This window comes from Lipotes vexillifer, unplaced genomic scaffold, assembly GCF_000442215.2.
Source record: "Lipotes vexillifer unplaced genomic scaffold, Lipotes_vexillifer_v1.1 scaffold1258, whole genome shotgun sequence".
Taxonomy (NCBI): Eukaryota; Metazoa; Chordata; class Mammalia; order Artiodactyla; family Lipotidae; genus Lipotes; species Lipotes vexillifer.
Window position 1 is genome coordinate 892886 of NW_006773444.1, and position 27287 is coordinate 920172.

Genomic DNA, 27287 nt, shown 5'->3' on the forward strand with positions numbered 1-27287 from the left:
CACTCTTTCTTAAAAGGTTTTTAGTGACTGGAAGATTTGCCTGTCACCACCTCCTGGGACTAAAATGGCTAACATGCTTCTTTAATGTTCATCCCTTGGCAAACATGGAAAGCTAAACAGAAACACACAAAGAACAACACAAAGGATAGTGTGCTTGTTTTGTGGTAATTATCTACTGAAACAATAGATTTTGGAAAAAAAACAAAACAAAACACTTGCTATGGTTGAATGAGTCCTTTATATAGAAATCAGTCCTTTTCCAATACTATTCAGTCATTTCTCTCCCGTACCAGAAATGTGTTATTTGCTGCTCTCAGCACTTAATCATATTAGTTTGCTGGAAATATGAAACAAACTTGAACTCGAGGAAATTAAGCGTGGCTCTCTTCATATAACCTAAGATTGCTTCTTTTATATTGTCAAAAAAATAATCAAGGGCCGTTGACTTCCACACGACCTAAATCCCCACGCACATCACTCTTTGCCTTCTTGGCCACTGTGCACATCTTCTGGGTTATTCTGTCCAATCCTCCCACCCCCGCCAATCAGATGGCTTCAGAGTGTGGCCACACTCCAAACGACTGTGAAACTGTTGTCCAGACTGAGACTCTGGGTCCCCATGGGACACCTCCAGCTCGCCATCCACAGGGAGCTAGTTGACAAGAAGCGAATAGAGGGTCTGGGTATACCACATGTTGCAAGAGACATGCTCAGCAAGCACTGCCGCGGGGGGTGACCTGTCACAAAACAGCAACCCCCATGGGGCCAGTTGGTCCCCATCTCCACGTAGCTGTCCTCTTCTCACTGGTACATAGAATTAAGGCCCAACCGCTGTTCCTGTGTGTTCCAAATGTAGAAGGAAGAAGTGTTTTGAATTGGGGATTCAACATAAAAAAAAAAAAAAGGAAAAATCACAGCATCACTACTCACAATAGCCAAGACATGGAAGCAACCTAAGTGTCCATCAACAGATGAATGGATAAAGAAGATGTGGTACATATATACAATGGAATATTACTCAGCCATAAAAGAGAAGGAAATAATGCCATTTGCAGCAACATGGGTGGACCTAGAGATTATCATACTAAATGAAGTAAGTCAGAAAGGGAAAGACAAATACTATATGGTATCACTTACGTGTGGAATCTAAAATGTGACACATTGTTGCTTATAGTAATCGCTCATAATCCTTTGTATTTCTGCAGTGTTAGTAAACTTATCTGTGAAACAGAAACAGACTCACAGACATAGAGAACAGACTTGTGGCTGCCAAGAGGGAGGGAGTTGGGGGAGGGATGGAGTGGGAGGTTGGGGTTAGCAGATGTAAGCTTTTGTTAATAGGATGGATAAACAGCAAGGTCCTACTATAGAGCACAGGGAACTATATTCAATATCCTATGATAAACCATAATAGAAGAGAATATTTAAAAAAGACAGAAATTAACACAACATTGTAAATCAACTATATTTCAATAAAAAAATACTACTAATGCATCTAAAAAAACAAACAAAAAAAAGTGCAATGGACCGGGGCTTAACTTGTCCCATCTCCCTGAAGAACAATTCCTGGACCCAAGTCTTTATTAGTGGCATCGACAGTCACTAAAGATCACCAGAATGAGCTTTCCAGGTAGCCCTCCTCTTGCTACAGCATTAAGTGTGTGTGAAGTTCATTTTTATTAGAGATGGGGGAGAAAAAAGTGTCAGTAAAGTGTGTGCTGACTCAGAGCCTTTGCAGTAGACATCCCTGTGCCTGGAATTTGCGTCCCCTAGACGGTCAGATGGCTGGTTCCTTTTAAGCATTTGGTACAGAGAGCAGTTCCCCAACTTCTGAATCTGATTAGCCACCCTGTCACATCCATCTTTATCATGTCGCTAATGTCCTCATTGTACTCACTTATAGCTTTTTGTGTATTTGTTTACCAACTTTTTTTATCTCCCAACAGGAGCTCCATTGGAGTATTTTGCTGTCTCTGTAAGCACACAGCAGGTTCTCAAAATATGAGGCTGGATGAAGAAGGCATACCCTATAATGATCAATATTTACTGCAGTTGCCATTACCAGAATACTCTGTGCTGTTTTAGCATGTGTCAATTTTGGTAAGTTGTAGTTTTCAACAAATTTGCCTATTCCAGTTTTCGAAATTGTTGGGATAAAGTTGACACCATTTTCTTACTATCTTTTTAATGTTGGTAAGAGTGATACATCTTTCATTATTTTTTAAATTAATTTTTATTGGAGTATAGTTGATTTACAATGTTGTGTTAGTTTCTACTGTACAGCAAAGTGTCATCATCTTTCATTCTTGGTACCAGTGATTTATGTTCTCTTTTTTTCTTAGATCCATCTAGATATGAGTTGATCATTCCACTGATTATTTCAAGGAAAGCTTTGGTTTCATTGATTTTTTTCTATTATCTTTCTGCTTTTGGTTTCTTTGACTTCTGCTCTTTTTTATATCTCTCCTTTTTTTTTTTTTGGATTTGTTTTGTTCTACTTTTTCTAGCAGCTTAAGAGAGAACCTTAAATCTTTGATTTTTAACCTTTCTTCTTTTCTAATATAAACATTCAAAGTTATAAAGTTCCCTATAAGGATTGCTTAGCTGCATGCCACAAATTTTAATATGCTGTAATTTTGATTTTACTCAGTTCAAAATTTCCTTTGTTGCTTCTTTGTTGACTTAGATCATTATTTTTTCTATATTATTGAGATATAATTGATATATAACATTGTATAAGTTAAGGTATACAATAAGATGATTGGATATGCATATATACTATGAAATGATTGCCACAATAAGGTTCGGTAATGGATCCTTCACTTCACATAGTTTCCATTTTTTTTTCTTTCTTGGCAAAAACGTTTAAGTTCTACTCTCAGCGACTTTCAAGTATGTAATACAGTATTGTTAACTACAGTCACCTTGCTGTACTTTAGAACCCGGAACTTATTCATCTTATAACTGGAATTTTTTTATCATTTGTCCAACTTCACCCATTTCCCATACCCTCACACCCTCACCCCTGGCAACCACCAATCTACTGTTTTAGTGAGTTTGGTGGTTTATTTTTTTAGATTCCACATGTAAGTGAGATCCTACAGTATCTGTCTTTCTCTGTCTGGTATTTTACCTAACATAATGCCCTCCAGTTTCATCATGTTGGTCCAAATGGCAGGATTTCCTTCTTTTTTTATGGCTGAAAAATATTTCATTGTATATACATACACCACATTTTCTTCATCCATTCCATCGATGGACACTTAGCTTGTTTCTATGTCTTGGTCATTGTAACTAGTGTTGCGATGATCATGGGGGTGCAGATATTTTTTTGAAATCTTGATTTAATTTTTTTTCAGATATGTACCCAGAAGTGGGATTGCTGGATCATATGGTAGCTCTCTTTTTAATTATTTGAAGAAACTGCATATTGTTTTCCATAGTAGCTGCACCAATTTACATTCCCACCAACAATGTAGGAGGGTTCCGTCTTCACATGCCTGCCAGCACTTTTAATCTCTTGTCTTTTTGATAACAGCTTTTTCTAGCAGATGTGAGCATTAGTGATGTTGAGCATTTTTTTTTTTTTTTGGTACACGGGCCTCTCACTGCTGTGGCCTCTCCTGTTGCAGAGCACAGGCTCCGGACACGCAGGCTCAGCGGCCATGGCTCATGGGCCCAGCCGCTCCGCGGCATGTGGGATCTTCCCGGACCGGGGCACGAACCCGAGTCCCCTGCATCGGCAGGCGGACTCTCAACCACTGCGCCACCAGGGAAGCCCAACTTTTAAAAAACCTGTTGGCCATTTGTATATCTTCTTAGGATTAATGTCTATGCAAGTCCTTTGCCCATGTTTTAGTTGGATTATTATTATTTTGCTATTGAGCTGTATGAATTCCTTATGTATTTTAGATATTAACCCCCATTAGATATATTATTTTCAAACATTTACTCCCATTCTGTACGTTGCCTTTTCACTCTGTTGATTGTTTCCTTTGCTGTGCGGAAGCTTTTTAGTTTGATGAAATCCCACTTATTTACGTTTGCTTTTGTCACCTGTGCTTTTGCTGTCATAACGAACAAAATCTTTGCCCAGACCAATGCCAAGGAGCCTGTTTTCTTTTAGTAGTTTTATGGTTCCAGGTCTTATCAACGTTAAGTCTTTAATACATTTTTAGTTCATTCTTGTGTATGGAATTAGATAAAGGTCAAATTTCATTCTTCTGTATGTGGACACCCTGTTTTCCCAACACCATTTATTGAAGAGACTATCTTTTCCCCACTGTGTGTTCTTGGCACCTTTGTCGAAGGTCAGTTGACAGCAGATATGGGATTTACTTCAGGGCTCTCCATTCTGTTCCACTGGTCTACATGTCTGTTTTTATGCCATTACTATACTGTTTTGATTACTGTTGCTTTGTAATATATCTTGAAATCAGGAAGTGTGACACCTCCAGATTTTTCCTTTTTTTCTCAAGATTGCTTTGGCTCTTCAGTCTTTTGTGATTCCATATGAATTTTAGTACGTTTTTTCCTATTTCTACAAAGAATGACACTGGGATTTTGATCGGGTTTGCAATACATTTACCTCTAGCTCATTTGGGTAGTATGGACATTTAACAATATTAATTTTTCCAATCCATGAACACAGGGTGTCTTTCCATATTCCTGTGTCTTCTTTCTTTCATCAGTATGACAATTATCAGTGTGCAAGTCTTTCATTTCTTTGATGAAGTTTATCCCTAAGTATGTTATTATTTTTGGTGCTATTATGAATGGGATTCTTTCCTTAATTTCCATTTTGGATAGTTCATTGTGTATAGAAACATGACTGACTTTGTATGTTGATTTTCTATCCTGTAGCTTCACTAAATTCATTTATTAGTTCTAACAGTTTTTTGTTGAGTCTTGAGTTTCATACATATATGATCACATCATTTGCAAAAAGAAAATTTTGCTTCTTCCTTTTTGATCTGGATGCCTTTCACTTCTTTTTCTTGTCTGATTTCTTTGGCTAGAACTTCTTTGTTGAATAGAAGTTATGTAAAATCTAGCATCCTTGCCTTGAACTGGATCTTAGAGGGAAAGTTTTCAGATTTCCTGACTCTGATGTTAGTTGTGGGCTTTTCGTACATGGCCTTTATTATGTTGACCTAAGTTCCTTCTTCACCTATTTTGCTGAGAGTTCCAATCATGAATCGGTGTTGAACCTTGTCAAATGTGTTTTCTACATCTATAGGGAGAATCATGTGCTTTTTTCCTTTCATTTTGTTAATGTAATGTATCATATTGATTGATTTGCATATGTTGAACTATCCTTGTACCCCAGGGATAAATTCCACTTAGATATGATTTATAAAATTTTTAATGTGCTTTTGAATTCTATTTTCTAGTATTTTATTGAGGAATTTTGCATCTATATTCATCAAGGATATGGGCCTGTAGTTTTCTCTTCTGTAGTGTCTTTGTCTGGCTTTGGCATCCGGATGATGCTAGCCTCAGAAAATAAGTCTGAAAGCGTTCTCTAGTCTACTTTTTTGTAAGAGTTTAAGAAGTATTGGTATTCTTATTTGAGTGTTTGGTAGAATTCACCCATGGAACCATCTGGTCCTGGGTGGTTTGTTGGGAGGTTTTTTGGATTACTGATTTAATCTCCCTATTTATTATTGGAGTGAACACATTTTAAAATTTAAAGTAAAGTAGGAACAAAAAATAGAAGGAACAACCATAAAATAAGTAATAAATTGTATAATGAAACCTGGCCATATCAATAATTATATTAAATGTTAACAGACTGAACATTACAGTTAAAGGACAATCTCTAGATTGTCAGAATAGATAAAATGCTGTCTGTTTTAAATATGTTTTTAACCAACTATAGGTTTATTAAAGGAGAATGTATAAAAAAGATATGTAAACAGTGAGCATAAGAAAGCTGGCATGGCTACATGAAGAGCTGATAAAATAGACTTTAAGAAAGAGCATTTCCGGAGTTAAAGATGTATGTTTCATAATGAAAAAGGAGTCAATGGATCAGCAAAGTCTAATAATCATATATGTCTATGTATGTGCCTAACAACAGAGCTTCAAAATGCACAAAGCAGGGCTTCCCTGGTGGCGCAGTCCGCCTGCCAATGCGGGGGACGCGGGTTCGTGCCCCGGTCTGGGAGGATCCCACATGCCATGGGGTGGCTGAGCCCGTGGGCCACGGCTGCTGGGCCTGTGCATGCAGAGCCTGTGCTCCGCAGCGGGAGAGGCCACGGCAGTGAGAGGCCCGCATACTGCAAAAAAACAAAACAAAACAAAACAAAATGCACAAAGCAAAAATTGACAGAATTAGAGGGAGAAACAGACAAATCCACAATCTTACTGGAAAACAGCACAACTCAGGTGGGGGGAAAATTTATCCATTGGGTTTTTAGCTGTACTCTTTGCATTATTTGTTTTTAATGGCTGTTCTGAGGATTAAAATACATATCCCTAACTTTTTCAGTACACTTAGATTAAGTATTATAATACTTTACATAAAATGTAGATACATTGCAATCAAACAGGTCCATTTTATGCTTTACTTGTCATATGTATAAGATTTACCTATGTTATAAATCTCAGAGACAATATTATAATTGTTGCTTTAAGTAATCCTATATATTTAGAAGAAATTAAGAGCAAAACCAGCGTTTTATATTTACTCAGATATTTACCATTTCCCTTCCTATATTCCAAGCTTCCATCTGGTATTACTTCCCTTCAGTCTGAAATGTTTCCTCTGTGTAGGTCTGATGACAATACATTTTTTATCTTTTATCTGAAAATACCTTTCTTTTGCCTTCTTTCTTAAAGGATATAGAATTCTGAATTGACATGGTTATGTATCTCAGCACTTTAAAATGTTGCTACACTCTTACCTGGCTTCCATTGTTTTTGACGATAAACTGGGCAGTTTTCAAAACACTGTTACCCAAACACTGTTTCAAAACATATGTTATTTTTCTCTAGTTGTTTAAAACATTTTTCTCATGAAGTCTGTTTTCAAGCATTTTCATTATAATGTACCCAGGCATAGTTTTGTTTTTATTTAGTTTGGTTTGGATTCACTGAACTTTTAAAATCTGAAAATGTGTTTCTTTTACAAAATTTGGGAAACATATGGCCCTGGTTACTTGAACAAGTTTTTTTCTCTTTTCTTTTGGGATTCTATTGACACTGACATTCTGGTAGTATTCCACCCATCTTTGAAGTTCTATTTTTTTTCAAAGTTTTTTCTCTCTTTTCTTGAAATTGGATAGTTTCTATTGATCTGTCTTCAACTTCACTGCCTTTTTCTTTTGTTACCTTCATTATGTTGCTAAGCCCATCCAGTGAAATTTTTATTTAAGATATTGTGTTTTCCCATTTTAGAATTTCCATTTGGTTCTTTTTTTATATTTCTTATTAATCTTCTGAGATTTTTTCCACTTTTTCATTCATTATAAGCACCTTTTCCACTCTGTCATTAAGCATATTAAAACGCTGCAGTAAATTTTTTGTCCACTAATTCCAACATCCAGGTCATCTCCTGGTTGGTTTCTGTTGATTGCCTTTTTTTCTTGGGAACAGGTCACATTTCCCTGGTTCATCATATGTTGAATAATTTTGGCTTGTTTCCTGGACATTGTGAATGTTTTGCTTACAAGATGCTGGATTCTCTTATATTCCTAAAAAGAGTGTTAATTCTTTTGTTTTAAGAGATAATAAGCTGAATGGACTCACAATGAAAATTCTGAAAACTGGCCATTCAAGTTCTTTTACCCATAGCTAGGCTGCTTGGTACTTATCTCTTACATTCATGATTCCATCAGCCAGAGACTTGAGCAGAATTTGTGCACAGAATTTATGGCTCTCTGGCTTTCTCCTTTCTGTTGTTCTTCCCTCAATTTCCAGTGGCTGATGGCTGCTCTGAATTTCGGTCCTGGTTTTTCAGGCCAGGAAGACTGGGGATCATGGATTACTTTCTTGAGTCTACATCTAATTTTCTATTGCTGCATAAGAAATTAACCTAGACTTAGGAGTTTAGACACACTTGTTTGTTATCTCAGTTTCTTTTGGTCAGCAGTCTAAGCACAGCTATGCTGGGTCCTCTGTTCAGGGTTTCACAAGGTGTCATCAGGCTGTATTCCCACCTGGAATATCTACTTTCAGGCTCATTGAGGTTGTTGGACAAGTTCCTTCCCTTGCAGCTGTATGCCTAAGGACCTGGCCACTTACTATGGACTGGGGGCCATCTTTAGGTCCTAGAGGCCACCTACACTTCCCTGTCATGCGGTTCCCTTCAAAGGCAGTTCATGTCATGTGTGTTTGTTTCTTTGAGGTCAGCAGAGGAATCTCCCTATTCTGCTAAGATGGAATCTTATATAACAAAATGTATCCAAGGGAGAGACATTCCATCATCTTTACCATATAATGTAACCTAGTCAAGGAAGTGATAGCCCATCACCTTTGCCATCTACTCTATAGGTCAGAAGCATGTTGTAGGTTCCAGTGAACCCAAGGAGAGGAGTTCATCCAAGGATGTGAATCTCTGGGAAACACGTTAGGATATGTTGGCCACCAGGGCCAAAAGTATATTTTACAGTCTTATAATCTGGGCCCTTGAAGGTAACATAACTTCTCCAAAGTTGCAAAGGTCAGTGCTGGTAGAGCCTCACGTTCAAATCCAGGCAAAGCCTATTTCCTCCTGGCATGCTGCATACATCAAACAAACAAACCTATGCTCTACATTGTGGGAGCAGTCTGGATTCAGCTCAGAGAGGCATCAATAAAAGAAATATGCCACCTGCAAATCAATGCTATCCAGTCTTTCTGGAGTCATGTGAAATTTCAGCTATACCTGCGACTCAGAACTCTCAAACACAAAATTAGTTTCCTAAGTCCCAGAGTTGCTGAAAGTGTTTTATTTCCTCTTCTATAATTAAAGTCACCAGAGATTACATTACCAGAATGTCCAACAGATGACACAATTTGATTCAGAGAAACCAAAATGTTAAAATACACCTATCAGAGTTACAGGAACATTATCTGGCAAAGACTGATTCTCTTAGTTTTGTTATCCATTAAGTGTCTCTGGTGATTTTATTACCTCTCTTGAATTACCATGGTATTCAGGCTCTGTAGTCTTGGATCTGTTGTAATCCTAATGATATGTATGGTAACACATTTCTAATAGTTTATATCAAGAAGTAGCTCAATACCAATGGAAATATTAGTTTCATAAACAACAGTTGTAAAAGCATCAATCTGAGAACCATGAGAACCAAGGTCTTTTGGAGAAACTGAAACTCACCAGCTGGCTGGCATGGGCAAGTCTATTAACCGTGGGCCTTTGTTCATAAAGTAAAAGGGGGAGAGAGCTAAGCTGTGTTCTTGATCTGAAAGGTCCTTTCACCTTTAAAATTAGAAACTGCACCTTAAGCCTCGCCATATTAATATGGAAACTGGGAATTAAGAAAAGTTTCTAAGGGAAAAATTAAGATTTTGTAGCACCAACAGAGGTCAACTGTCTGTTGAACTAAAGTCTTTGCAGTAAACCCATGTGACGCCCACATAAACAGGGGTAACGGCAACAGTCAGGTTTTATTTAGATGTTTCCCAAAGGTTGTTCACTTGAAATGAACATTCATCCATATAGGGCTTTAAATACTTGAAAATCCTTGCTGATCTTGTAAGCACTCTTACAAGTCCTATGAATATATTAGCCTTTCAAAACAGCCTTGGTTATGCAGACAGGCACAGGAGTTATTCTTATTTTATTTCTCAGGAAACATAAATCAGAAAGGTTGATTGGCAACTCCTTCTGAGATACTGGTCCAAAGCTGTACAGACAGTAAGCGGATGAGAAAGGCCACATGATCTCTAAATGTCTGGATCTCACTTAAGTACAAGTTGTTGCTGTTTCACTGCTTGCTGTCTCTGCAAAGGCATGCTACATGCTTTCAGATTTCCTGCTGGAGTCCTGTTTTGGTGGCGTTAAGATATGAGAGGAAGTAAACACTGTAAATAAGTACAGTCATATAAAAAAGAAAGAGAAAACCACAGAGCCCTTTATAACGCCAGCCTGAGCAGCTCAGAGGGACAAGACAGTGTTGTCAAAATGGTGTGACATGTAGGAGAGAGAAAGTGCATGAGGAGAAAAGGAAGGACTAAAACCCAAGTTATTTCGCCGTCAAATAAATCTACCCACTAAAAATGTTTACGGCATCAGTGAACTTTCTTAAGGTCATTTAAAATATTTTACCCAAAAATATGCTACAAGTAAGGCATTTGGGGAAAGTATATTTTCCGTATTTAAGTAAAAATATTTCACTTAAGATTTTACCTTTTGAAGGAAATGGTGAATCACTTACTCATCATTCATTAATAAGTGGCGAATCATTATTTTCATTTGCAGTAAAATACACACAACATAAAACTTACCATCTTCACCATTTTTAAGTCTACGCTTCAGTAGTAAGTGCATTCAGATAGTTTTACAATCTCCGGAAATCTCTTTATCTTGCAAAACTGAACCTCTACACCCCTTAAACAACTCTCCGCCCCTCTCCCCCCAGTTGCCCATGGTTCTAGGTACTATTGCCCTAGGAATCTTTGCCACAAGCAGTTTTGCTGCACAACTAATTGACCATAAGACAATTTTGCCATGAAAGATAAAATAACAAAATAAAATTAAAATCTAGATTAAAAATATAAAATTAACAAAGGCATAATGCAACATGAACATGAATAGCAAAATTTTAAAAAGATTTTATGGTGAAAATGAAAATAAAAAAATATTGGAATACATTTAAAATATGTGTAGATTCATGGTTATAGTTATATTCAGGCAGGTCTTCGAGAAAGCAGTGATAACTCCTTTCTCAAAGTTGATCATTAAGGGTTCAGGATTTAATACTGGACATAAGCTATTCACAATATAAAAAAATGTGCTCTAAATCTCTTCTTATTTCCCTGGAAATAAAGCGAACAGACGAGGGATGCTGCTACTTCTTGTCAATATATGTAATGTACATACCTGGTAGCCCATATCCAGGCTACATTTAAAATGTTCCATCACAAGCTCAGTCCTTATATTTCACCAAATAATCTAAGCCAGATTCTGTGCCAAATACCAAAATTCTGTCTGCATCATGCTCTCCACTAACAAATAGCAAAAAATTTTCACCATTTTCAAGAAACTAATACTCATCAGGAATCACGTAACCATTTCTTTTTGGGGGGACAGGACGAGCTTGATTCTTCTTTTGCCTCCAACTTCTAATATTGTGTGATAAATCCGATAAAGATGGCAAGAGGGAACAAGATGTTGTGCCTAAATTAGCCAAAGGATAGATCGATCATGAATGCTCTTGAAGACTGTTGTGAATTACAGGTGTTTGAACTTTTATGGCAAAACTGCCTTATGGCCGGTTTATTGTGCAAGCGAAACTGCTTGGTACAAAGATGTTTGTGGCGAAATTACAAACAGGGCTTCTGCAACCACCATTCTGCTCTCTGTCTCTGTGAATCTGACTACTCAATGTACTCATAGAGGTGGAATCAGACAGTGTTTGTCTTTTCGTTACGGGCGTAATGTCCTTCCGTTACAAGCATAAGGTTCATCCATGTTATAGCATGTGTCAGAATTTCCTTCCTTTTTAAGGCTGTTAATATTCCAGGGTATGTATAGACCACATTTTGCTGCCCATTTATCCACTGACAGACACTTGGTTTGCTTCAGCCTTTGTAAATAATGCTGCCACTAACATGTATATGTAAATATCTTGAGACTCTGCTGTCAGTTCTGTTGGTTATACACCCAGAAGTGGAATTGCTAGATCATGCGGTAATTCTATTTTAATTTCTCACATCCTTGACCACATTTGTTATTTTCTGGGTTTTGTTGTTATTGTTATTGTCCTTTTGAGAAGGACTCATCCTAACGGGTGTGAGGTGGTGTCTCATTTTGGTTTCGACTTGCATTTCCCTAATGTTAAGTGATGTTGAACATCTTTTCATGTGCTAACTGGCTCTTTGTGTATTTTCTTTAGAGAAATCACTATTCAAGTCCTTTGCCCTTTTTAAATCAGGTTGTTTATTTTTTGCCGTTGAGTTATAGGAGTTCTTTATATATACCGGATATTAACGCTTTATCAGATACATGATTTGCAAGTGTTTTCTCCCATTTTATATGTTGTCTTTTACTCCGTTGGTTGTGTCTTTTGAGGCACAGAAGTAAAAGCTTCACGGAGACTAAAACTGTAAACTTGGCTGGGCAGTAAATCAAGTGCCCAGCCAAGGGCATTTGGTTAATTGAAGGTCAATTAACCACAGTGAACCCAGATCAGGTGAGGCTGAGGTGGGGATGGAGGTTCAAGACAAGATGGGGCTTGGGTAGAAGGTCTAAACTGGTCCAGGGTTCTGAAGGCTGAATGATGCCTCAAAGAAAGGAATTAGGGTCTTTTCCATTTTAAATTTGAAATATTGATTTCTATTCTAAAACCCACTTTTCTGATTGTTGATTACCAAAGTGATTGGAAAGAATCATGAAAATGCTTGGATAGAAAGAAGCAAAATGTAAAGGTAGGAAAAATAATGAAGTCACAATTTTAGCAAATTCCCTTTATAATGAGAAACATATGAACTGCTGACATGATTGATAGGCAAAAACAAAGTGACGAAAGGACAAAGAATGAGGTAAGAACGGCATATTTAAACAGTGGATATTTAAACCGTGTGACTCTGTAACACAAAGCCCAGCTTTTAATTTCCTGTGTCACTAAAATGTCAACGTGTAGAATAGCCAGCTCGCTTTTCATTTTGATTTTTATCAAAGATGCCTCCCTAAAACGTCACACTCTAAAGACAGCTAAAAATACGCAAGAATGGAACCTTCTTCCAACAAACACTGGCTTCTTTAGCTGGAAGTGTCAGGGAGGAAACCATCCAGAACAAAAGGTAGGCACGAAGCAGCAAAAATAGCTCCTGGTTCCTTTCTCTGCAAACTCTCGTCATGGAGGACCTGCCATCTCCACCCAAGGAAGTTCCTTGGCCGCACGACTGTTTTCACAGCCTCTGTGATGAACCCCACAGTCTCACAGGGATGTTTGTTTTGGCGAAGGAGCTGGACGTCCTCTAAACACACTGCAGCCCTCATCTTCTTTGCTGCTTCCAGGGGAAAAGGAAACATCCCGACACCAGAGGGGACACCCTCAGCCTTTCCACTTCCCCCAACACTTTTTAATGTTTTTTATGGTGGTAAAAGTCACAGAATATAAAACATACTATTTTAACCCTATTTAACTGTACAGTTCAGTGGCACTAAGTACATTCACACTGTTGTGCAACTCTCACCATCATCCACCTCCTGAATTTTCCACCTTCCTAAACTGAAACTCTGTCCCCATACGTGATGGAATATTATTACCCCCAACATTTTTAAAAAGATCATTCTGTACCATAATACATTTTGTGTTTGCTTTCCCATATTTTAGGATATAAACAAAACCTATACTTTGCTGTTTATTACAAAAACAATGAGTGTTAAATCCATTATTTAGTTTTGCCGTAATCTGTTTATGCACTAAACAGGCAGATATACTTTATATTCGGAACATTTGAAGGCTAAGCGAACATTATTTTTTAAAATATAAACTCAAAGGCAGTTTGGCTAGGTCCAAAAGAACTTTACACAGCCCCATTCATTTTATTCTTCATTCCTGTCAAGGCCTTTGAAGTCCCATAACATATTGTATGAGCAGATAAACAGACTTTTGTTAATTGTGGGGAACCAGCAAATAGAGGAGGCATCTCAAAAAATCAGCAGATATCCACCTTTGAGCAGTATTGGTTGATCTATTTTCAGGGTTTGGCCATGGCTTCAGTAAAGGCTTCACACATCATCTCTTTTACTATGAGTTTTATATGGGTCAGGTTTATATACTTCTGGCCCTGGTGGGTCAGGTGAAATTAACCCCGTTGATCCAGCAGTTTCTACCCAGAGAACAGGATTACACAAAGACAGGAGCCCAGGCTTTCCCATCAGTCACTTGCCAGTTTGGCTTAATTTCCTTGCCAAAGGTCATGTATGGAGGTGAACTGACTCTATCCTGATTCTGCCAGATATTTCAACTGTAGCATCACTTCCATGACAAGCAGAGCGGGCCGCTGAGAAAGGGTCCCGGGAGCTCCGAGCACTAGGAAAGTGCAGTAAGCAATGGAGCATGATACGTGCTCCCTTCAGGAAAATCTTTAGAATGGTTTTCATCGTTGAGGTTTGGCTCTCCAACAGCAAACACGTGACTTCCCTGCCAATGATGAGTAAATAAGTGAGCTCTTGCATTTCAAATGCTCCATCCATTTGAGAACCTCTGCATCAGAGGTGACCACGTAGCACAGGAGGAAGATACCTCAGCACCCGCTGTCCCCCCCGCCCCCGCTACTCCGTACTGCAGAGCCTGCAGAGTGGGATTCCAGTCTGCACATTCCACTCCAGCACAGTGCCCCCTGACGGCCGCACGGTTCCCTCTGACCCCACTCGGCGCCCATCCAGGAGAGCTCCCTGCAGGAGAGATGCCCGAGGGCCCTGGGATACACTCTGACCCCACTTCCCCTTGGTGAACCTTGGTGTCCTCACTTGTCCAACGAAGATAAGAACAGCGCTGACTTCATGAGACGTTGTAAAGATGAAGTTAAATGAGATGATTACGTAAGGTCTGAGCATTGCAGCTGAAACAGAACAAGCACTGAACCGGTGTTGGTCTTTATAATTGTTTCATGTGACCTTGGGACCAGTTGGCTGAGGACGGGACCTCTCTGCCCAGGAGCCACAGAAAGGCTTTGTGCCGGTGAGCAGACCGCTGCATGTGGTCGGTACGGCACCATGGCCTTTCGCCCTCAGTTGGTTTAACATTAAACGCTCCTAGCCAGGCTGGACAATGTTTCTCCACTAGGACTTGACCCGTGATCCAACATACCACGCACCAGGAAGGAAGTTAGAAGTGACGCCTTCACCCAGTCTAGCCGCTGGCCCCCGATCGTATCAATGCTGATCATTTTCTGGGGAAGGGGATCAGGTGGAATCGTGAAAAGCAACAGTGCACGTGGGAGCTTCCCGTGGGATCGGCTGCTGTCGCTGTATTGGACCCCATGCCACAATCTCCGCAGACAAGGGCCATTCTCTGGTATTTTGGAGGCATAGAATTTCTGCACCAATTAAATATTAAGAGCTTTGAAAAGATTGTGTGTTATTTGTCCTTGAACTCCTTATGGCCAAGAAAACTGCTTTGCACATAAACAGAAACTCAGTATCCCTTTGTTATGGACTGAATTCTGTCTCCACAAAATCCGTATGTTGAAGCCCTAACCCTTAGCGCCTCGGAATTTGACTGTATTTGGAGATGGAGCCTTTAAAGAGATCAAGTTAAAATGAGGTCATTGGGGTGGCCCCTAACCCAATATGACTGGTGTTGTTATAGAAGAGGAAGAGACAGTGAGAACACACACACACACACACACACACACACACACACACACACACACACACAGAAAAGGCCGCGTGAGGACACAGCAGGAAGATGGCCATCTACAGGCCACGAGAGAGGCCTCAGGAGAACCGACCCTGCAGACACATTGATCTCAGACTTGAGCCCCTGGGACTGTGAGAAACCGATGTCTGGTGTTTAAGCCCCATGGTGGCGTTCTGTCAGGGCAGCCTGAGCAGACTGGTCGCCTTTTAACTTAGCTGGTCGGCAGGCACTACTCGAGGTAAAAATTCAGACTTTGGAGGCCACGAGGCTGTGATCAGACAGTGCTTCAGCCTTTACTCTTTAACTGTTCTCACTGCCGTGGCCTTGAGCGTGTCACTTACGCTTCATGGGCCCCGAGAGCCGTAAGAGGAGACCCTGTCCCCAACAAGAGCAGGTGAGACAATGGAAGACCACGCAGCAGCATCGCGTTACAAGACAATGTTGGCAAACACTAAATCTAACTGCCATGAGGTGTTTTGCCCACATACTAACCGCTCCCTCCCCTGACTCTGCCCCACAGAAAAATTCTTTCCTCTGTTCCACTAAACGAAACATTTCTAGAGTGTCCACTTGCTGCTTCCCATCCTGTCCTCTGGAGCCTCAGGATAGGGACTCAAATATCTGAATAGAGCTCTCATGTCCCAGTCAGCCTTTCCTTCTCTCAATATTCTAATATTTTAAAATATTCTAACTTCCGCTATTTTAAAAATAAGGGATGGCAATTTCCAGACTCCTCAATTCCCATAATGTTCTCCTCTGGGCACCTTAATTTTCGTCTCTTACGATGTGGCCCGGACACACGGCCACCCAGCCGCAGGCCTAATGGGCACCAGCCCCTCCCTCTATCACACTGGGGTTGGTGGAGCTCAGGGTGCTGGAAACTCTGCACAGCCTCACCTGGGTGCCCATACCACCCAAACATCAGCACCCTTCCCTCGGGCGTTCTGGCCCTGGAAACCTAGGGCCCCCGGGTCAGCCTTGGATTGGGGAAAAAGGAGGGGCAGAATGGGACCTGGGGACCCTCTTGTCCAGGACCGGACAGCACAGGGATCACAGGAGTGACTCATCTTGGGGTCACTAGAGCCCCAACTCAGCCTGAATGCCCCCCTAACTGAAGACTTGCTCAGCCTACCGGTTACTCGAGGCCCTGACAGACCCTCCTGTCCACCTGCTTTCATCTACCTGAACCTCCAGCGGAATCACTCATTAGAGTCAGTGATTAAAACGAGGCCCACCCTCCCTGGACTTGTGGCCCGAGAGCTCCGCCCAGACAGATGACTCATCCACCCCGATGGGAGACAAGGTTATGTAGTCTCATGCAAGTCTCCTGATAATGCTCACAGGGCGTCTGCTGCCTGCCAGGTACTGTGCGTGGAGCCTGGGGCCTAATGAGGAACACGGCACTGTCCCAGGCCGGGGAGCGGTCCAGTGCACAGCAATTCCAAGCTGTATGCTCAGACTGTGGCACTGAGACGGTGCTATGGGCCTGTCTGGACTCTGTCACCAGTGGTCCCTCTACCTAGTGGCACATAACCGACCTCTGCTGAGGATTTCTCAGAGAAGAGCTGAGAGCAAGGGTTGTCCTATAAGGACACTGAACTGGAAAATCACGCACGCTGCAAAACGCATTCCGTGTCACAATGTCTTGGACCAGCTCCTCCTCCAACGGACAGGGACAGAGCCACACAGAAGGCAATGCACTGCACCCAGCAAATCAGGGAGATTTTGCACTCTGCTAATGGGGTGGATGCAGTGGGGAAAAGCGCGATGACTTCTGGCGGGAAGTCACTTGTTGCATCCTGCTTGGGACCAAAAATCCTGAGCGAGGCCCTGCTGTGGGAAGACAGTGCCAGGCACATCTTGGCTGGGGTAAGGCTTTTCAAAAGCAAGAAACGTTCCCCAAAGGCCCAGAGACAACACACAGAAAAAGCCAAAGGGTCTGCCGGCGTGAGATGCTGGGATGGAGGCCTCCCTTCCTGCCCATCCACGCAGGGAGCAAGGGTGGGCGGGGGCTGGAGCACACGGAGCGAGGGAACTTACGGGCTGGGCCCTGGGGGGCCAGGGGAGGCCCCTTACGGGTCTGCTCAGCTCCTCTGAGGAAGCCATGTTGTTAGGTGCTGACCTCCAGCCGGACACAAAATGTACTACCTGCCCTGCCCTGCCCTTGACCTTCACCAGAGGGATGGGCACTGCAAAACGGAAAGGAAACAGCCCTCCCGGGGATCTGCGGATGGCCGCTTAAGGGTGCGGTCAAGTTCGCTGGGGGATGGGGGGACTTCTGCCACATCTCCGAGGAAGTCCCCACCGCTGGCACCGGCGTGCGGTGGGGGGGTCTATTCCAGTTCCAGGACCAGCCCCTGGAGACGGAGGACCCCTCCTTCACGCGGACACCCTCTTCCTCTCCCAGCTCTGGTTCATCTCTTACAAACTCAGCGGCAGAGGGAAAGCGTCTGCAGGTGAAGGAGGGCCAGGTCCTCCTCTGGTTATGGGGGCAACCCGCAGTGGGGACGCCCAGCGGTGCCACAGGAGGCGGAGGCGGGCTGAGTCAGCTCCACCATTCTGGGCTGCGTGGCCGCCAAGTTTCCTCCATTCGCCTGAAGAAGGGCCTTCACAGTCAGCAAACCTGCCAGGACGGCTGTGAGGGTGAAATCCGACCATTTATGGGGAAGTGTACTTTCCAAATATTGAAAACAGTGGCACACACACGTATACGTTATCATTCTGAAGAAACATGGTTGAGAGGCTTTGGAAGACCAAACAGACTGAAGGGAATTTCACAGGATATACGGATCAAAAGGGAGAAAAACCTGGGTTGCAGAAAAAGACTGAACAAGAAGAGGAGAGAGAAGGGGGAAGAGATGGAGGGTGGGGGGAAGGGAGAGAAGAAACCGAGAGCTTTGCTGTGCACCCTCTCGGTGTGTCTCTGCACCCACAGAACAGATGAGCAGGGGGTGCACCGGGGGGCGGGCGCAGCGTCGGCCGCACTCCTGCCGGCCCTGCCCTGCCCCTCCACGTCAGCGCGCTGCTCTCGAGGCTCCTTTGGGCAGTGATGTCCGTGCCACGTGCCGCGTTCTGCTCTTCCTCCGATGGACGCGGAAGCAGCGACGGACCCTTCTCATCTCAGAGGGCCGCCCATTCCTCAAGGACCCCTCGCAGCAGCTGCTCTGGTCTCACACCGCCCACCTGCCGCCTGCCCCCCACGGTCCCTGCACCTGCTTCCGCCCACAGCACAAGGTCATTTCCAGCTCTGCAACTACTCTTAGCTCCTGTCCCTCAGTGATGAGCGAATCCTGCAGGCATGGTCCACAGGAGCTGCCCTCTCTACATTGGCTCTGGATCAAAGCAGTTCTTTAGCTATTTCCACATAAATTCTGAAACCGGTGTTTTCACTTCGACAGGAGCCATCAATAGATGCTTGATACATGAATGATGCACATATGAACGAATTTAATATAAACGTTTACTGATGGAACGGCTTGGTGGGAGCCACTGGGGAGAGGTTAGTGAATAAAGAAGCAAAACCTCCTTACCCGGGCGGACGGGTTAGCAGCTACAAGAAAAACGGAACAGGGGAAGGACGCAGAGTGACAGAGGGCAGAGGGTCTCGGAAGGGACACGAAGCAGGGTCGGGGCAGGGAGCACGGGAGGGCCTGTGGGGCGGGCTGAGAGCACAGGCATTGGCTGGCCCAGAGCACGGGGGCCCAGGGGGAGGTGAAGCCCCCGAGGCTTCAAGAAAAGACAGGATCCTCCTTCTGTTGTGTCGAGTATGGAATGAAGAGGAGGCCGAGGGGGAGGGACAGGAGCAGATGCAGGGACCAGTGAGGAGTTATGTCCTGGGACTGAACCAGGGTCCCGGGGGTGGGGGGGTGGTAGGGCACGGTGGGAGGACCTGGATTCGGATCAGGATTCCCTGACAGGTGGGATGTAACGTGTGAGAGAGAGAGCGCCCTGTGCATCCGAGACCGTGTCCCCTTCATCCCTCACATGGGGCGGGGTCCGGGGGGGCCTTGTCTGATGCACAAGGCGAATTGCAGGACCACTCCTCTCTGCTGAGCCCCGTCCAGCCCAGCTCCTCCCTGCTCAGCCCGGCACTGCAGGAAGCCAACACGCCAGCCGTAGCCAAAAGTCTTTCATTATTATGAAAAATAAATTCTAAAAAGTCTCCAAGCATCAACCACCTTTCCAGAAACAAAAGAACAACCACCAAGAGGTGTGTGATAGGAAACAGAGTGGACCTCACCCCAGGAGGCCCAGGGGTGACAAGCAATGACTACAAAGTCAGAATCACTTTGACCTCAGCATCTTCTGGATGTTCGTTCCAATAAGCAAAAAATATCAGTCCTAACGGGAGAGGAGACAGGATCTGGTCCCGCTGGCCGCGTGGCCTGATCACCCCCGGTCCACGGTCCTGCTCCCTGCAGATTCCCTGGAACCAGGGCCACCGGGGCTTCCTTCTGCTCTGGCCCGGGAAGCAGAGCACGTCAGGAACAGGCCAGCAGGCCCAGAGACACGGCCACAGAAGTCCACCTTGACCAGGGCCACGTGCACACCCCTGTTCTTGATGAAACGTGTCTTTGGGAGTCTGGACAGCAGAGTTTTATGATTTCCTGTAATATTCAAATTACCCAACTCTCGTGATGATCCAGAAAATGGAACTTGCAAGTAGTAGTGCTTTCCGCTAAATTCCCAACATTCCCCAATTATCCTACTTGTTTACACAGTAGGAGATACTGTGTTCTTGTGTGTACATTGTACTGAGATATTACAGTAATGAATATCAATTCGTGTTTTCAAGTGCAGGGCCTTGCATATAGCAGCTGTTCAAAAATATCTGTTGACTACACAAGCATATATTTCATAGAAAGTTCCATTTTGGCTTATAATAATAACTGATCATAACACGCCTCCGTCATCTCTCATTATAACAGCCGACATCACGAGCTATTTTCGTCTCAATGCAATAAACTGGAGATAATGTACAAATGCACTGTCATGTTGGAATTATCTGGAGCTGAACGTAACAAACACAAAAATTCAAATAAAATAGGACAAAAGAACGCCTCAATAACTAAAATATTTTTTGAATTACTTCTACTTACAATAAAAAACGATGCACAGCTGTAACTGCCACAAAAGCAGGTGTACAACTGGATATTGACTGAATAAATTAATGGCTAGCTGTTTATTCCACATCTGTGGATGATGACAGCTAAAATTAGACACAGCATTGTCTAGCAGACTTCCACAAGTTACTTTTAATCAATGGACAGAGATACAAAGTGAAATAAGCTGCTCGTTAACCTGACAGGGGTCGTACAAATGCGATGTCGGCCTATGCGGTTCACGGGATTTTTTGTCTTTAATGGGTGAATTGAGTTCCCTGAGGAAGGATGACTTGACAGTATTCTAGTCTCTTCGTCTCAAACAGGGGCTCCAAAGGGATGACCAACTGCTTTCTCCTCCACAATCCTCCGAAAGTGTGGACTAGTGAGTAGGCTGTTTGAGCTTTGTGCCCAGAGGGGGAAATGCCACCAAGATAAGCAGGCATGTTGAACAGAATAAGCCTGCTCCAGGGGCTTGGCAACTTTTCATTATACATTTGGTGTTTCTAGCAATAAAGAGGTTTGATCTTTAAATGCAATCTTCCACTTGGTTAATGCAGGACCCTGGACGGGCCCCCTGCACCCTGGCCCCTCCACTCCCCAGGGCCCTGGGGCCAGCTCTCACCTCCACTCCACGGTACAGTCTGCACACCTAAGAAAACAAGTCCCAGAAGTGGAGCAACTTGCCAAGATCATGTTCCCAGGAATGACAGAGCTGCTGGCATCTGAATCCAGGAAGCGGCTCCAGGGGCCTTGCTCTGACCTCTACCCCGTGTACCTGGGGAGGCTGCTTTGATCGTTCCCATTTTGTAGAGGAGGAAACTGAGGACCAGCAAGTGAGTGGAGGGCTGTCCACCCGGGCACCTGTGTCCTCAGCCCCTATTCATGATCTGAATGCTGACCCATGCTGATCCAAGAGCAGCCCCAGGGGGAGAGATGTGTGCAAATGACAGGAAGGCAAGTCTCCTTGGGGTCCGTGGCTAAGACTTGTTGTATAAAGGGGGCTCTGACACAAACACAGATGCAGCAAGCCCTCGTGCAGGGCTAAGGACAAGGCAAGGGGTCATCTCAGCATGGAGCAAGGTGGGGAGAGGACAGTGCGGCCCCTCCAAGATGAAAGAGGGAGAAAGATCTCGTCTGGAACAGGCAATTCCTCTGTCCTTCCTCCCAGGTCCCAGTGAGAAGAAGTGGGACCTACTCATTTATCTTAATATATAGCTTTAGGCCTCAGCTAACGGTGCATGATGGTGGTAACTTTTCTGCCAAAGAATCTCTCCAGATCTGTTAAAAATATTTATACGAAGTAGGCCTGCTGCTCTCACATCTGATTAGTCCAAATTCTGGGCGGGCAGATGGGGCAGGTAGAGGTCTGTGGGGTGGTGGTTCTCAAAGTGGGGTTTGTCTGGGAACTTGCTGAACCCCGAGTTCTCAGGCCTGGCCCCAGACCTACTGAATCAGAAACCCTCAGTGTGGAACCAAGGTAAGTGTGTTTTCACAAGCCCTTCGGGGGGATTCTGACGCTCACTCAAACTTGAAAAATACTGACTTAGCACATGGTACCCTAATGTGTAGATCATTCCTGTCTGAACGTTCCACGTAATTAAAACTTCATTCAAGGCACTGGGACGAGAGGTGAAGGTCTGAGGCAGAGAGCAGTTCCACCTTTTTCTGAAAATGGCACGTGGCTTCCCTTGTCTCACTGACCCCTCTGTCGAAGGGCTGGTACAAGGATGCCACCCATTTCTCTCACTGGCTCAAACGCCTCTGGAAAAATCTTCTTGAAAAGTACTTTTAGAAATAACAAATACTCAAATCATGAGTATATAAGCAGGTTGCAAATTCTGAGACAAAGATTACAGTTTTTAAAAGTTTCAGATGACCTGGAAGATGGCTGAAATTATTTTGCCTTTAAGACCTGAAAAAGTAAATAGAGTCGCCCCTCAGTCTCAGTGGGAGATGTTTCCAGGACCCCCTCAGATACCAAAATCCTCAGACACCGAGGCCCATCTATAAAATGGGGCAGTACTTGCACATAATCTACCCATGTTCTCCTGTGTACTTTAGATCATCTCTAGGTGACTTATAGTACTTAATACAATGTAAATGCTATGTAGATAGCTGCCAGCAAACAGCAAATTCAAGTTTTGCTTTCTGAAATTTTCTGGATTTTTTTTTTTCCTGACCCTTTTTGATCCATGATTGGTTGAATCTGAGGATGGGGAAACCCACAGATAGGAAGGGGCTACTGTACTGAATTTTTAATACTAGTTGATTAGAAAAAAGTCTTTTAAAAGAAGAAAATCTAAGCATTCCCATTTTCCTATAAACTAGTCACAGCCTTGAAAATAATCCTTTCCTCCTGATTCAGGATATTCGTGTTAGTAACAGTTGCATATAAATAAGGCTTTCCAAACAAACATCTTATCTTTATACGGGAGGAAGTTCAGGAAGAAGGAATTGACGTTCTTCCCCAGCGACGACAATACATTTTTGGGTTCCTTTCCCAGAAATTAGTAAATAACAAAATATCTTTCATTTAGAAAGGAAAAAAAAAAAAGCACGGTCATAGCAAATGCTTAAATCTAATCCATATGCCATTCATATTCTTAAAAAAAGGAGATGGCTGCTGTGAGTCAATTTCTCCACTCATTCTGTGCCAAATAAAACGGATTTCAGTAAAGAAGCTTTTATTGCCTCAGAGGGAGCTCTATTCATTCTGCAGTGTATACAGTACTATTTATTTTTCATTCAGAATTCCCAATTCTCTACTTAATATAAATTTTCCCACTCAAGCCGACTTTATCCACTCTGGAAAAGCACATAAAAATCTGAAAAACATAACTTCTCTGGATAGAAGGAATTTTTAAAGTGCTGATGCAGCACAGCAAAGGACACCATAAACAAAACGAGAAGACAACCTATGTACTGGGAGAAAATATTTGCAAATGGTGTGACTGACAAGGGCTTAATTTCTAAAATATATGAACAGCTCCTACAATTCAATACCAAAAAACAAACAACCCAATCGAAAAATGGGCAGAAGACCTAAATAGACATTTCTCCAAAGAAGACACACAGATGGCCAATAGGCACATGAAAAGATGCTCAATATCTGTAATTATTAGAGAAATGCAAATCAAAACTACAATGAGCTATCACCTCACACTGGTCAGAATGGCCATCATTAAAAAGTCTACAAACAATAAATGCTGGAGAAGGTGTAGAGAAAAGGGGGGAACTCTCCTGCACTGTTGGTGGGAGTGTAAATTGGTGCAGCTACCATATGATCCAGCAATCCCACTTTGGGACATATGTCCGGAGAAAAACAAGTTTCGAAAGGATACATGCACCCCAATGTTCATTGTTTAGAATAGCCGAGACATGGAAGCAACCTAAATGTCCATCGACAGATGAACAGATAAGGATGTGGTATATATATATATACAATGGCATACTACTCAGCTATAAAAAAAGAATGAAATAATGCCATTTGCAGCAACATGGATGGACCTAGAGATGGCCATACTAAGCAAAGTAAGTCAGAAAGAGAAAGACAAATACCATATGATATCACTTGTATGTGGAATCTAAAATAGGACACAAATGAACTTATCTACAAAATAAAAACAGATTCAGAGACATAGAGAACAGACTTGTGGTTGCCAAAGGGGTGGGGGGGTCAGGAAGGGATGGATGGGGAGTTTGGGATGAGCAGACGCAAACTATTATACATAGAATGGATATATGACAATGGCCTACTGTAGAGCACAGAGAAGTATAGTCAATATCCTGTGATACACCATAATGGAAATGAATATGAAAAAGAATATATATATATATATATATATATATATATATATATATATACACACGCACACACACATATATATAAAACCGAGTCATTGCTATACAGCAGAAATTAAACACAACATTGTAAATCATCTATACTTCAATAAAATTTTTAAAAATACCGATGCAGTGTAGCATCTACATTCTATAACATTAGGCAAATGCAATCCTTTTGAAATAAAGCTTAAATTATACTGATATTGGAACTCACACTTTTCACCACTAAAGAAATACCCCTCCCCATCAAAAGCAACAAGACACCCCCAGAGGTAGGTGGTTGAAAATTGCTAAATGCTGTAAGAATGTTCTGTGCCATGAGAAAGTTCAAAATCTAACTCCCCACAGAATAAGGGGTGAAACGCACTGCAGACCCCCATGGGAAGCAGCTCTGTGTTCATGAGTCTGCGCTGTTTAGTTGGGCATGTATGTGTACAGCAAAACAATGCCAGTTTGGTTTGTGCCTACATTTCTTTTATCAAAAGAGTGAAAATATGATGGAAAACTCAAAATAAATTAGTACTATTAGAAACTGTTTAAGAAACATAAAAATCAAAAGTTTTCTTGTAAAATGCGTTGCATTACAGGCTTTTCAGACAGACTGCGATGACTGTGTATGGAAAGACCGTTAGATGGGAACAGGGGTGTCTCTAGACCAGGGATAAAGAAGAGCCCTGGAGGGACTGAGAAAGGTGACCGATGAACAGACAGATACACGGCCAGACAGATGACCAGGCCAGAAAGGAAAGGAAGTGAGGTGTCATGACACTGCCACGGAGCCACTAACGTGACTGCTAACCACGATACAGGGGCCAAGGCTCCCGTCTGAAAGGTACAGACGTGGTTTCTAAGTTACTTTAAGGAAAGCCAGTTTATGAATAAGCACAAGAGGGCCGGGCCTCAAGCCCAGCAGGGTGTGACGCTATGGACCCCATGAAGCAGACACCGGCCAGCCAAGCAACACCACAGCAGGAGCAAAGTGTCAGGAGAGTCAGCTCCTGCTGGAGGAGAGCTGGGCTTAAAGGGGCTCCGCATAGATGTTCCTGTTTGTGGGGTGGTATCTGCCCAGGAGGCTGCTAGGCAAGTCGCCGGGAACCATCTCAGCTCAGTGAGGAACAGTGGGTCCTTCTCCTTACACTGCAGGCTGACCCGCATCTCAGGGTCTCTGCGGAGCACTCCTGTTGCTGCCCAGGAGAGCTTGGCTTCTAAAAGCACCCAGAGCACATCGTCCGTCCTGGCCACCCTTGGGTGTCATCCCTGTCACATGCCACCCAAATAACTTTTTTCAGTGTCACATTTTAAGCCAGAAAAACTGTCGAAGAGTGTCCTGGCCTCTGGGAAATGAGGGCCTGGTATGTCAAATAGTGTTTCAAGCCCAAACACCAGGCAGATGAAGGAAGAAGCCCAGAGTAAGGGGCAGCCGCTAGGGACGCTGACTCTGCCTGGTCACCACAGGACAGTCACGTGCAAAGCCATTCCTCTGCTCTGAAGGCTCCCCAGATACAAGGTCTCCCTAGATAGATGCTATGTCACATAGAAACCAACTTCACGTGCAAACACCTTCTCAGCTGTCCTGTGAACGCGGTTTATTTGGGCACCTATATTGTATTACGTGTCATCCCCATCTTAGGCACACTCCAGATTTCTTACAGTGCCTGCAATTTTCTCATTAAGCAATGGTGCCCCACATTTCAAAGCTAAAGATAAAATAAATGTTAATCAACAAGCCTAAGCCTTTAAGGGCTGAAGGCACAAAAATAGTTTCCGATCTTCCCTAAATGAAGCGATGCGGCATCTCACCTTGACTTCTGAACGTAGCTTAACTTTTCACCCTGAACCATCTCGTTGCTAAAGCCACAAGCCTGAAGGATGACAGGGCGCACAGACACCTTCCAGAGAACTCATGGGTTCATTTAGCAGGGGCCCTGGTCCTGAGCGGCGCCCTCTCCCTACCTTTCCCGACGTCTTGTCTTGCACGGGCGGTCCCGCGCTGGGCAGGGACGGAGGGGGCGGCGCTCGGCGCTTCTTCAGATCTGACTTGACCGACACCCCTGAGATGCTGCCGAGGGAGAGCGATGGACCCAGTGTAGTGCAACGGGGATTCACGGACGGGGAGTTTGGGGTCGCCAAGCAGCCCTGTCGGGGGGAGAGGCAAACATAAAACCTCATCACTCTGAGATGCTTCTCGGCACACGAATGCTCAGACACCAAAGCCGAGCGCCCACCACCCTCCCATCATCATTTCCATGGACAGCTTGAATGGCTGGAACAAAACTCTTATTTTCACTCTCCTGGGAGAACGATCACAGACCCCATGGCAGGACACACCTCCTGGTGTGAGGTTTATTTTCCTAATCATGAAGGAAACAGCAGACTTCTTAAACCTCTAAGAGGAATTCTTACCAGCTGGAATCATGGAAGATTCTCAACCCACCTGCAGTGGTGAATTAACCTCCTTAAATTTTTAACCTGTCATCAGAGTGAGCACTTGGATGCTGAAAAGAGGAAGGAACCGATCAAGAAGTATATTTCTGCTGGAGAAGAAGCCCGTCTTTGCCCTTTCAAGAAGGATTTCACCCGCTGCCAGGGAGGGGCTTAGGTTTCTTCTAACTTTGAGAAGTTTCAAACAAGTGGCCGGGTAGTATCAACAGCCTGCTGTGAAGACTTGACGAGACCACCGAATGCAGTACTGCATGACTGATCCCTAATCAACTGAAAATAAATTCGGCCTAACACACTAATTAATTGTTCCCAAGGAGCAAGGTCTATATCCAGGGAGCAGACTAAAGGCACATAGATA

At 43.2% G+C, this 27287-nt stretch overlaps 1 protein-coding gene across 1 annotated transcript in view; it reads right to left on the minus strand.

Annotated features, from left to right (window-relative positions):
* Positions 1–27287, minus strand: part of COBL (cordon-bleu WH2 repeat protein) — a 447965-nt gene that overhangs the window by 269244 nt on the left and 151434 nt on the right. The window contains exon 6 of the mRNA XM_007448340.1: positions 26441–26623. Within this exon, the coding sequence (XP_007448402.1) occupies positions 26441–26623 (183 nt within the window). The remainder of the gene's footprint in view (positions 1–26440; positions 26624–27287) is intronic.